The following is a 12,353-nucleotide window of genomic DNA, read 5'->3' as shown; positions in this document are numbered from 1 at the left end:
GGGCCACAGAGGAACCTGCAGGCAGCGCCGGGCGAAGCTGCGTGTTGGCCTATGCCTCCGGAGCGTATTCACGGACGGACCGGGGCGGGGTCCGCACCAAGCCCCGCCCCCGAATCCAGGCCCCTCCTCCGGCCTGCGCTGCGTAAGTTGTGCCTGCCTGTCGAGATTCCAGAGGAACCCTGTCTTCGGGCAGCTCAACGGGTGCGTCTGACCTCCCATCCGCCCATCTTTTTACACGTTTACCTTTGATTCTTTCTTTGCTTATTTGCAGGCTCTTTGCCAGGCGCTGGGAGATCAGGGGTGATTCACGCGCCCTGCCCACAGCGGGCTTGCAGTCTAGTGCTCAAGATACTCTTGTCCACAACCAGCTGTGATACAAAGCAAATACAGCCAGTGCTCCAATCAAGTGCGGTGGGAGGGTCATAGTCACCACAAAATGATGAAAATTACTTTTTATTCAGCGCCTACTATATGTCCATTATCCCACAAGGTTGGTATTTTTGTCTTTATTTTAAAAAAATGTTTTAAGAGAGAGAGAGAGAAAGCAAGCAGGGGAGGGGCAGAGAGAGAGAGAGAGAAAGAGAGACAGGGAGAGAGAGAATCCCAAGCAGGCTCTGCGCTGTCAGTACATAGCCAGATGCAGGGCTCGAACCCATTACTGTGAGATCATGACCTGAGCCGAAACCAAGCGGCGGACACGTAACTGACTGAGCCACCCAGGCGCCCTGTCTTTATTTAACTGAAAAATCTGAGCCTCAGATTAAGTGACATCCCCCCAGAAGAGAGCCCTGATTACTGTTGTCTAGGACCACCTGAGCTAGGGCATCTCAAGATCTTTGCTGGTCTCTGATAGCTCTGGCGGCAGAGTCAGCTTATTTTGTTAACGTTTCTGGTAAGATTTCTCATCATAATTTCTAGGTCTGCTGTGCCTGGTTCAAGCCATGAACCTATGATTCTAAATTATCAGCTAAACTGATCTCTGGAATATTCCTCAGGAAGATGGCAGCCTTGGCTATGACCACAGCTCTTGTTTTTATATTTAGAAGGGTCCTTATGTGGATAACTTTCTGTTATTAATAAGGCTCTTGACATTGTTAAGTGAGGTTTAAGGGTAGCAGCTGTAATCATTTTAAGAACAGTAAAAAGGGGTCTTAGGTATCCTAGAAAACATGTATCTCTGAGGCCTTCAACTATTAAGACATTCATAAGCCCAAAGCTGGTAATCCTATTCACAAATGAAAATGTATTCCTCTGGTGATCAGAGGACTCCAGATGTTAAAAGAGAGAGAGAGTTTGGGTGTCAGGATTAGAATCCAAGTCAACCTGGGTCCAAAACTAGTGGTCCTACACTGTGTGGATTCATGAAGGAGGCATGGTTTGAGTGTACCTTAAAGATGAGCAGGACTTCTACAACAGAGAAAGGAGGGAGAAGGTGAGCCGGGGGCCCAAGTAAGGCACCAGAGTCCAGTTTTGTGAAGCCTAAACTGTACGAGAAATGAGCGAGAAGTTGGAGACAAACTGGAAAACACTGGGAAGCGGGCTCAGGAGGTGGATTTTTCAATATGGTACATGGTGAGACACCAATGGGAATGATTTAGTTCCCATTTTTGGATATTTGCTCCGGCAGATGATTAAAATACATTCTGAATTGGTAGTTGCAACTGTCCTGGTTAAAAAAAAAGGATGCAGGCTGAGCCAGGACCACAGCAGTGGGAATGAAGGGAAGAGGATGGACACACGAGGAGGAGCTGAGTTGGTAGGACATATGACTGATTACATGGAGAAGAGGCAGAGAGGACCCCAAAATGCCATGAGCCTAGACAACAGAGAGTAAGCACCCTCACCATATCATTCAAAGCACCTCTTCGGCCAAATAGGGAGTGCCTGTCAGAATTCGAAGTGTACCAGGTCCTAGCAATTCCACGTCCAGGAATTTAACCTACAGATACGCCCGCAGACAAAGGTGTGGGTTCAAGGGTATTCTCCCAGCTTTGTTTTGTTATTAAGAGGTTGGGAACAACTTAAATGCCCATCATTTGGGGACTGGTGACGTTAATTGTGAAATAGTCACAAAAGGAACACTAAGTAGCTTCCTAAAAGAGGGAGCCAAGTCTGTATATCCTGATATAGTGCAGTCACCATAGACATATCAGGGATGAACATCGAACAAACAAGTCGCATTGATATGGTATACCTGTACTATGACACATCTGTAAAAAGGGGGAAAAGGGGGGGGGGTATGCTTTACCGAAATGCTTTACTGAGGTATTTATGAATGAAATGATTCAATGTCTGGGATTTGTATCAAAACAATGGGATGGGAGTTTAGTGGGTAGGGATGTAAATGAAACAAGATTGGCCATTGAATTGATAATTGTTCGAACTGGATCATGGGCACATGCAGGTAGATTTTTATGCCATTTATTCTATTTCTGTATATGTTGGAAATTCTCCACCTTAAAAATGTGGGGAAATTATCAATTTCATTCTCATTTTCTTCCCTCAAGCCCTCCATTCCAGCTGAGCTTATGCACCATGTTAGTTCGTGTCTCTAAAGACACTCTTCCCTCTGGCAATCTCTGTCAGAAAAATTGCTACTCTTTCATGACCACCCAGGACAATTGTCACCCCCTCTGAAAAGCCTTATCCAGCTCCTACAGTCAGATTGTTCCTTCTCTGTGTGGGAGGTTCCCTGTGAGTGTCTGTATTACTATTATTGCAAATACTATGTCATTATTCATCTCCCCAGTAGACAGTAAACATTTCTTTTTTAAAAAAATTTTTAATGTTTATTTATATTGAGAGACAGAGAGAGAGACACAGCATGAGAGGGGCAGAGAGAGGGGAGACACAGAATCTGAAGCAGGCTCCAAGCTGTCTGCACAGAGCCCGACGTGGGGCTCGAACTCACAAACCGCGAGATCATGACCTGAGCCGAAGTCGTACACTTAACCAACTGAGCCACCCAGGCGCCCCTACAGTAAACATTTCTATAAATAAATGTCTCATCTGTCTTTTGTCCCAACTCTTAGCCCTGTGTTTGGCTTAAAATTGGCATTTAACAAATGTTTGTTAAATTAGTGGGTCAGGTCTAGTGAAGAAATGATTAGTTGTTTGGATTGGTACGTATGGATTTTGAGAAGTCAAAGGAATATAGGAGGAGAGAAAGTAAATGAAAAATTAACATTAGTGAACCTATGCCAGGAGTGTACTGGGACAAGGAACAGTAGTGAACAAGAAGGCAAGGCTTCTACTGTCAAGGACTTGACTTTCCCTTTGGTCGGGGGACAGCAAGAGGCTCCAGTGAGAGTTATAATTATAGAGTATAATAGGTGCTATGGGGGAAATGGACATGACTTATTCAGCTTATTCAATTCCAGAGAAGCAAGTATCATTAATCCACTGATGATGAGTGGATGAGCAGGTGTTCAGAGGAAGGCACTCTGTGAATGCTGCTGAGGGCCACAGTTGTGAGTGCTGAACAGGACTCAAGCCCCTGTCTGCCCCTCCTGAGCCCGTGCTCTTTCCTCTGCCCTGTTGCCTCTCAACAGGCAGGTGAAAATCCAGAGCTCTAACTGCATTCAAATCTGGGGGTCATCTGTCTAGAGAGTTGAAACGGGAGATGAGAAGATCTCCTAGGGAGACACTGAGACTTTGGAAAGTAACGGCAGCTGATAGTTATTGAGAACTTAGTACACTCCAGACTCCACGGTAAGCATTTTACATGCATGCATGAATGTATTTATGCCACGTAACACCCCTTGTGAAGCAGGGACTCTTAACAGTCCCAATTTACAGTCCAGGAAAGGGGACCTTAGGAAGAGTTAAGTCAACAGAAGTCACACACCAGAACCTAATCTCTTACCTTATGCTACCTTCTTGAGAGAGAGGACTGAGATCAGAAGCCAGGTAAGGAATTCATGGAACCAGAGAACAAGATGGCTTATTTAGGGATGTTGATGAGGGGGGACAAGTGTCCTGAGAGTCCAAGAAACCCTGTTAGAAAAGGAACCAGTGTACAGAGTCCAAGTCCATGGAAAAACCCAGCAAAGAGACATGAAGGTTGTGGGATTCCACCGACCCGCGTTGGTAAGAGACCTTTAACAGAGCTCTTTTGGGAGATGGAAACCTAACTTCCTCAGGCTCACTACCCAAGCCTCTGCTTGCTGCCTGACCTGCCCCACTCTCCCTGATTCCTATTCTGATTTCTTCTGCTCAACCTGTCTGCTTAGGGAAGAAGGCCTGGACTGCGCTTCTCACTCCCAACCCACCTCCACGCTGATCTGTCTTCCTGACCCAGCACCTGCAGAGCTAACTCTAACCCACTGGCGCACCACCTGCAAGCTACACCAACCTCCGTTGAGACCATTCATTTACAGCACATGCCCAGGCAGCCTGACAAAGGACAACGGTGACCCCCTACCAAGGACACATGCTGGACAAGCAGGTAGGTGCCAATGGCTCAGGGCAGCGGGAGGGAAGAAAATGCAAGAGGTTCCAGTGAGAGTGAATTAGCCAGGCCCTCACCGAGGCTCTTTGTCAATAGTGCTCAACTTCCTTTACTGGCTTAATTGGATCTGCACAGAGCAATTGAAAGGAGTAGTTCGAGGACCACATGATTTAGCTTCCCTATCCCCATTCCAACCATAACTGATTGGAACAGGATGGACACCTTCCCCAAGAGGAGGATCTAAGGGTTGGCTCCTCTCTCTGGACTTTGGAATTGGGCCACCTAGTGATTGAATAGCTGGGGACACAATGGTACTAATGACTGCAGTGGTCCACAGCTGCCCTGTGAGGGAACCGAGCTGAGTCAGAGAGACTCATGGCAGAGCACAGGGTTAATAAAGGTCCGTGAACTCTTGCTAAAGGCTTTCAGCTGCCCCCATCCCTGCTCTTCTTGAAGGCTGACGGTTCAGCTCTCGGGTTTCCACAAGTCCTCTCTAGTAAAATTTGGGTTAGTATGAGTAGATTTCTGTTAGTGTTATCCAAGGTCTCCTTGGCAAAGATAGGGTTTTGCAGGACTGAGAGCATGGAGCAGGGATCCAAGGATGAGAAGTTAGAAGTTTAGGGTTTGGGAAGCACCACAGTTAAGTGCTGATGTCTAAATCCGAGTGGCTGTGACTCCCTCCCTCAAATTGTAAAGATGAATCCATTCTATTTTGTTTGGCAGACATTTATTGGGCACTTGCTTTGTACCTGGCACTGTGCTGGGTACTAGGGCAGCAAATAACCCGCAGCTGCTCTTGTGCTCACAGTTTCAGAGTGGGTACAGACACAGAAATATATTACAATATAACATAATGAAAGCAATGATGATGGACATACAAAGTCAACGGCAAAGCGGGTGGCAGAAGGGAGTTGTGGAAAGCAAGGGGGACTTTGGACCACAGCTTGGGGTCATCCAGGAATTCTGGAAGGACCTGGAGGGTTTTGGCTGAGGCACTGAAACGGGAAAGTGGGAGAGAGCAAAATCTCTTTGCATTCAGCACAGGTGGGCTTGCTGAAGAATGGTGTCAGGACCATCTGGAAGGTTCTAAGATGAGTGAAGAAAGAGCCAACCTCTCTTTTTTTCCCAGGGAGACTGGGAAATGGGGCATGGGTAGCCAAAGAGAATAGAAACAATAATAAAAAAGGTGCTGGGAGAGAAAGCTAAGGCAGAGAAGGGTGGGCATCTCAGGAATGAGCAATGGCTGGGAGTAGAGGGAACTGGACACGGTTTAAGGGCTCCGAAGATAATGGCGAGTGTTCATTTAATATTTCCTGGGCACAGTCTACACCGTAGGTGCCACAGTGGGCACATGGCCCCTGCCTTGCAGAGAAGTCAAGTGGAGAAGACAGACATTAATCAAATAATCACACAAATAAATGTAAAAAAAAAAAAAAAAAAAAAAACCTCAGTAGAAGATAACTGGTGAAGATGGAGGGAAGTGGGTAGACTACAATTTAATTGCATCTTGGATTTGGGATTCAGACAGACACTCTGACAAAGAGAGGGGAAAAGAAACAAAGATGACAAGGGAGAGAGGAAGTTCAGGGGCCTTGGGAGAATCTACAAAGGGAGTGGCCACACCTGTAACTGCTTTCATTTCTCCAAATCATGTGAGACTCATTGAAATTCATCTCCATCCAGGGAACAAACTTCCTTCCTTTATTCATTCATCCATTTGTCCATCCATCCACCCATTCCCCAGTAAGCCAGGTACTATGCTAGGAGACACTAGGGAAGAAGCTGAAAGGGACGCCTGTGTGGCTCAGTCAGTTAAGCATCTGACTCTTGATCTCAGCTCAGGTACTGATCTCATGGTTGATGAGACTGAGCCCACATCGGGCTCTGCCTGACAGTGCAGAGCCTGCTTGGGATTCTCTCTGCCTCTCTCCTGCACTCTCTCTCAAAATAAACATTAAAAAAAAAAAAAAAGCTGAGAGAGACCCTCCAGCCTGAGAAGTTTATAAATGATAGAAATGCTATTTGTAACATTTTTCTACTGTTGTTTTGGCTCCCTTTCCTACAGGCAAGGGAAAGGACAGAGAAATGGCTGTACTAATCAAATTGTGGGACCAGTAGAACCTTAAAAAGAAATCAGGGCCTATCAGCACACTTATCTGTCTGTGCACAAATTGCTGAAGAAATGTGGGAAGTGGGATGAAGGATGAGATGATATCCAAGTGGACAGAAGCTTCTCGAAGCCTCATTCCTTTCCAAGATCAGGCATTCGCTTTAGGCACCCTTCACCGAGGTGAAGAGTGTATGTGATACACGTAGAAATCTGTAAATGATGTGCCACGCAGGAATATATTTACAGAGCTCTATAGTTTATAAAATGAAGAGTCCATTTCTTTTAAAAGGGGTGTTCTCACAGAAAGCTGTAGAACAGTCACTTGGATAAGGAGGAGGTTATAGAGCCTGTGACTCTCAGGAATCCCAGGAACCCACCTGCAGTGGCCACAGTCATGGGCAGGGTGGTGCCCGCCCCTGTGACTGCCTGCATTGGGCACCCTGGTCCCGGGATGGTCGTCCCTTGATCTGGCCTTGGCCCTCCAACATCTCTTGTTTTAGCTGCTGTTGTCAATTTACATTCACTGATCATACCTACTCCTGGGGAAGCCTAAGAATTTCTCAAACTGGAGGCCTCCCGTGCCCCAAGAGCAAACCAGTGTATGCTTTGAATTCACCTGTTAGCAACACAAGTTAGCATCATTCCAAAAGGTTTGCCTTAATTATCCCCAACAGGTGGATTGTAGATAGCGTATTTTCTTTTTGCATCTGTGCATTTTCTAAATTTCTTTCAAATAACCACAGATTCCATCAGTAACAAAGAAAAATAAACATTTCTTTTTTTTTTTTTTTTTTTTTTTTAGTTTAGTTTGAGACAGCCAGAGTGGGGTAGGGGCAAAGAGGGGGTGGTGGTGGAGAGAATCCCAAGCAGGTTCCATCCTGTCAGTACAGAGCCCACCGTAGGGCCCGAACTCATGAACCGTGAGATCATGACCTGAGCTGAAATCAAGAGTTGGCTGCTTAACCAACTGATCCACCCAGGTGCCCCAAAAGATAAACATTTCTTAAGGATTGCTTAAAATGAGAATTGGCCTGTAAAGTGACCCTTCTTCACTTCAACTGAAAAACAAGCTCCATTTGTTTCTCTCCTATCTCTCCATCCACTGTCACTGTAAGCAAGGCTGTCACTGTCTTCATCTGCCCTTCTTCCCTTATCCACTTACTATCTTAGTCCCAGCAGCTGCCCCCTTTGCTGTCTCTCTGTCCCCACTTCCTCCAGCACCAACCCACTTTAGAGGAGATGGGAAGCTGGGGTGTGGCTTTCCTGCCTTCCCAAAGCAAACAGCCCAAGAGACAGGCTGTTGTCAATAAGGAGGAGCTCTCTTATTGCATATTAGCTAAGCCAAAGCAAAATAAATAAAAGCATATTCACATTTCTCAAGCCACTCACAGATGTGGCCCCCATGGGATTTCAAAGAACCCTTCACAGACTTGCCTCCCGAACCCACACAGCAGCCCTGTGAGGTAGGTCAGTCTCCATTCCTTTCTGCAAGCAGGGACCTGGAGGAGTTTGGCACAGGGCATGTGGGGTCGAGTCCAGAGTGAGGTCTCCCGTTACACCTTCCCTTTAAGATGCTTGACGAGCAGAGCTGCCTGAGTGACCGGCAGCAGAACTGACAGGCCGGAACAAACGAGGCCCCAGGACGCAGCCAGACAAGGCACTGGGCTGTTGGGAGCCTGGCTATTTCTGACTTGCCCTACTTAGGGGCTCCCTTCCCAGGACTGTTCCATAATCCAAGGCCGTTTGACATTTTGCAATGTGACATCCATGGGACGCTGCTGGAAAAAACCCTGCTTATTCATACGTCCACGTGCCTTGAGGAAAAAGGTGAGGTGACGCTTTAAAAAAGCCTGTAGTTGCAGCGTTCTTGATGTCACTGGTGCCCATGTGTCCCGACATGTTACATCTGCAACTTTGGGCACAGAATAGGTTGGAAGACTGTTTCGGTGTTTTCCATCAGAACAAGATCATACCGACACAACTGGGGCCTGTAAAAATAAGACAGGATATCCTTGCCAATCAAGTAGTAAAAATATCCCATTCTAGAAAAATAAATTGTATTACATCCTTAGGTTATAAAATTGTGGGGCAATTATTTCTAACATTACAGGAAAGTGCTTATGGTAAACAAGCATAGCCCACATCAACAACAATGAGATATAAAATTTTATTTACCACCTAACTATTTCCAGGTTTAAAGCAATGATAGAAAGGAGGTTAGAAAGAAATAACCATTGTTGCCCCTGAATAATAACATTATGGATGGTATTTTTCTGCTTCTTAACACTTTTTGTTTGCACTTTCCAGATTTTATAAAATCAACATGTATTCCTTTGGTAATCCGGAAAAAAAAGTATTGAAAAGTCTCATGGTTTTAAGATGTAATGACTGTCCTCTTAGAAGCAACTTGCATTATTAAATGTTTTGGGGTACCCTACGCCTTCAGGAAAAAGGAATCCAGGGGCACCTGGGTGGCTCAGTAGGTGAAGCCTCTGACTCTTGTTTTCAGCTCAGGTCATGATCTCAGGGTTTGTGGGTTCAAGCCTGGCATCGGGCTCTGTACTGGCAGCATGGAGCCTGCTTGGGATTCTTTCTCTTTCTCCCCCTCTGTCTCTGCCCCACCCCTGCTTACAATCTCTCTCTCAAAATAAATAAATAAACATTAAAATTTAAAAGAATTCATAAGCATAAAGTGCTGAATGCTCACAGCATTTTCTGTCTTGTCCATAGATTGTATGCTAGGACTATATTGGAGTGGCATTAGTCACAAAACGTACATGCCACCACAGCTTTGCTCTTTCTCCCCCTCTTTGATTCTGTCCCCCCGTACATACACACGTGCGCGCGCACGCACACACACACACACACACACACACACACACACACTCTGTTGCTTATTTTTTTGGAACCAATGAAGATAGGTTGTTTACCCCTTAATACTTCAGTGTGTATTTCCTAAGAACAAGGACATTCTCAGGGCAGTTATCAAATTCAACCTGGAGTAGTACTTTCATATTGTATCCATGGAATAAAATATTCCAGTTATTCTGTACCTTTTTTTATACTAGGCTGTGCATTTGCCAGATTATATGAGGCTTTCTTTTCCACAACATATACCAGCTTGCAAGCAGTGTGGGTGGAGTGATTAGGGAAGAATTATATAACTGTAAGCATGTAGCAACATTATTTTTTTGGATTAATTGGGCCATTTATCTTTAAGCTCCTACCAGTAAATTTGTCTTGAATTATGGGGCTACTCATCTTTATCAAGTCTATTTTTTGAAAACCCTCCACTTCCTTCATTGTAATTGATGAGGTCCTACTAAAACATCAGACCAAGGAGGTTGGACAGAAACCAATAGCATCTTTGGAAAACCAGAGCTTGTCAAACGCTGCTGATGGCTCACCTCTCTGGATGGGCAAGTGACCTCAACTTCATTCGGAGAATCCTGAGCTTATACTTCGGGCCTATTGTAGACCCTGTAGAGAACACCAAGGAAATGGCTGCAACTTTATCCAAGTCTTGATTAAATCTTGCAAGCAGACTCACTTGGTGGTATTTCTGAAAAGTTGCAGGTTCACTGGAAAGAAGAAATGAAGTAAGTGGATATAGATTGCTAACGAAAGAAAACAGTTTCAAAAGCTACAAATCACTCATAAGCAGGTAGTCCCTTGACCCCACAGTCTGCTGGATTTCAGAGGATTGCATAAGTGAGGCTGCTGGCCCCAGGAATGATGAAATATTATGGCACAAGAGAGGCATGCTCTGCCTACTCTATACCGGATAGCATCCTCATTTCTTGACACATGTCTCCATTCCCCTGAAAAATTCTTCAAGATGACTATTATCTTCATTTTACAGACAAGGAAACAGATGCTTGCAGAGCTTAAACTCACCCAGGTCACAATGCTTATCAGAATCAGTGCAGGGATTCAAACTCAGTTCAGAGTTCAAAGTTACAATCTTCCCATTAAACTGCATTGCTAGATGCATATGTATATGTTTAGCCCAACTAGATACTAATTCAGAAGTTATGCTTAAGCAAATATTTTTTTCAGTCATGCCTCTCAAATAAAATAGCTAAATCCTAAGTTCCAGTACTTTTTCCTATGTATGTGATGCTTCCTACAGTTGGAATCTCAAATTGAGCCTATGGAATATCCACTGGGGAGGTTCGCTGGGTCAGTGTCCCTCTAGGGATCTGGGGAAGTAGACCATAGCGAGCCCCCTTGCTCAGAAATGGGAGACTTGCTCTAGAAATGAATCATCAGTTTGGAGGTGGGGATTAGGGTGAGGGGGTGTGTGTCACCCCAGCCTCACTAGAATCATGTGTTGAGTCCTGGGAGGAGCAAAAGTGCCACAAGTAAAACTAATCAGAAAGGTACCCAGATTTTAGTTTCTAAATACCATCCTCGCTAAAAGGAATGGGTAGGAGGCTTCCGGGAGAAATGGTTGATTCCAGGGCTAGGTCAGGGAAAGTGCAAAGTGATCCTGCAACAAGCCGTATGCCAGAAAGTAAGGAATGCTCACAGAATGGTGGAAATGTTCAAAAGAATACAGAATCACTTCACGTGAATTAGGATGGCGAAGAAGTGTTGATGAGGATATGGAGAAATTGGAACCCTTGTGCACTGTTGCTAGGAATATAAAATGGTACGACCACAATGGCAAATGGTATGGGGTCTCTTCAAAGAATTAAAAATAGAATTACCATATGATCCAGCAATTCTACTTCCGCGTATGTGCCCCAAAGAAATGAAAGCAAGGTCTCCAAGAGATATTTGCACACCCATGTTCATAGCAGCATCGTTCATAAGAGCCAAGAGGTAGAAGCGATCCAAATGTCCATCAGTGGATAATGGATTATCAACATGTGATACATACAATGAATATTATTCAGCCTTTAAAATGAAGGAAATTCTGTCACATGCTACAACATGGATAAACCTTGAGGACATTCCGCTAAATGAAAGAAGCCAATCACAAAAGGATATATATTGTTTGACTCCATTTATATAAGGTGTCTAAAGTAATCAAATTCATAGAAACAAAGTAGAATGGTAGTTATCAGAGGCTGGAGGGAGAGAGAAAAGGGAGTTGTTGTTCAATGGGTATAGAATTTCAGTTTGCAAGGTGAAAAGTTCTGGAAATTTATTTCACAATAATGTGAATATTCTTACCACTACTGGACTGTATACTTATAAATGATTAAGATGATAAAGTTTACATTATATGGTTTCATCACAATAAAAAATGCATTTTAAAAAAAGGGTGCAGACCCAGTTTGAAGAGCTTCTAATGGCCAGATTTGAGACAATTTAAATATCAAAATAAATAAATAATGGTAGTAACTAATTATAAGTCTCCATTAATAAAATAAAAACCCAGGGCGCCTGGATGGCTCAGTCAGTTAAGCGTCCAACTTCGGCTCAGGTCATGATCTCATGGTTCATGAGTTCAAGCCCGGCGTTGGGCTCTCTGCTGACAGCACAGAGCCACTTCAGAACTCTGTCTCCCTCTCTCTCTCCCATTCTCTCAAAAATAAATAAACATTTAAAATAAAATAAAAATCCACGAGTCCATATTGATATAACCAAATAAATGAATAAATAAATGGGAGGAAAAGAAAGCTTTTCCTAAATGATGAATTTGAAAAATCACCATTCAACCATCATAGTAACAATCCAACCACAAAACATCAAAACTGTTGGGTAAAAGTTTCAGGAATAATGGGACATTTTAGCAATAATGGGTCTCAAAGTACCTCCCTGAAACATACTTACTAATACCAG

General features: G+C 44.3%; 1 protein-coding gene and 1 long non-coding RNA gene across 6 annotated transcripts in view; one reads left to right on the top strand and one right to left on the bottom strand.

Annotated features, from left to right (window-relative positions):
- Positions 1–3: 3 nt before the first annotated feature.
- LOC102900126 overlaps positions 4–12,353 on the top strand; it is a 61,947-nt gene continuing 49,597 nt past the window's right edge. For 2 of the 3 annotated variants that reach the window (XR_002162585.2, XR_002162584.2), the window contains exons 1-3: positions 4–142; positions 272–490; positions 4,233–4,447. This is a non-coding gene — a long non-coding RNA (uncharacterized LOC102900126). Of the gene's footprint in view, positions 143–207; positions 491–4,232; positions 4,448–12,353 lie in introns of those variants that run through there. The other variant, XR_002162583.3, reaches the window with a different exon arrangement.
- LIPH (lipase H) overlaps positions 7,437–12,353 on the bottom strand; it is a 47,033-nt gene continuing 42,116 nt past the window's right edge. For 2 of the 3 annotated variants that reach the window (XM_019840031.3, XM_045037176.1), the window contains exons 9-10: positions 9,968–10,141; positions 7,437–8,548 (exon numbers count right to left, since the gene is read on the bottom strand). In XM_019840031.3, the coding sequence (XP_019695590.2) occupies positions 8,461–8,548; positions 9,968–10,141 (262 nt within the window). In that variant the 3' untranslated portion in view covers positions 7,437–8,460. Of the gene's footprint in view, positions 8,549–9,967; positions 10,142–12,353 lie in introns of those variants that run through there. The other variant, XR_006585186.1, reaches the window with a different exon arrangement.

This window comes from Felis catus, chromosome C2, assembly GCF_018350175.1.
Source record: "Felis catus isolate Fca126 chromosome C2, F.catus_Fca126_mat1.0, whole genome shotgun sequence".
Classification (NCBI taxonomy): Eukaryota; Metazoa; Chordata; class Mammalia; order Carnivora; family Felidae; genus Felis; species Felis catus.
This window is presented reverse-complemented; position numbering and strand designations above follow the sequence as displayed.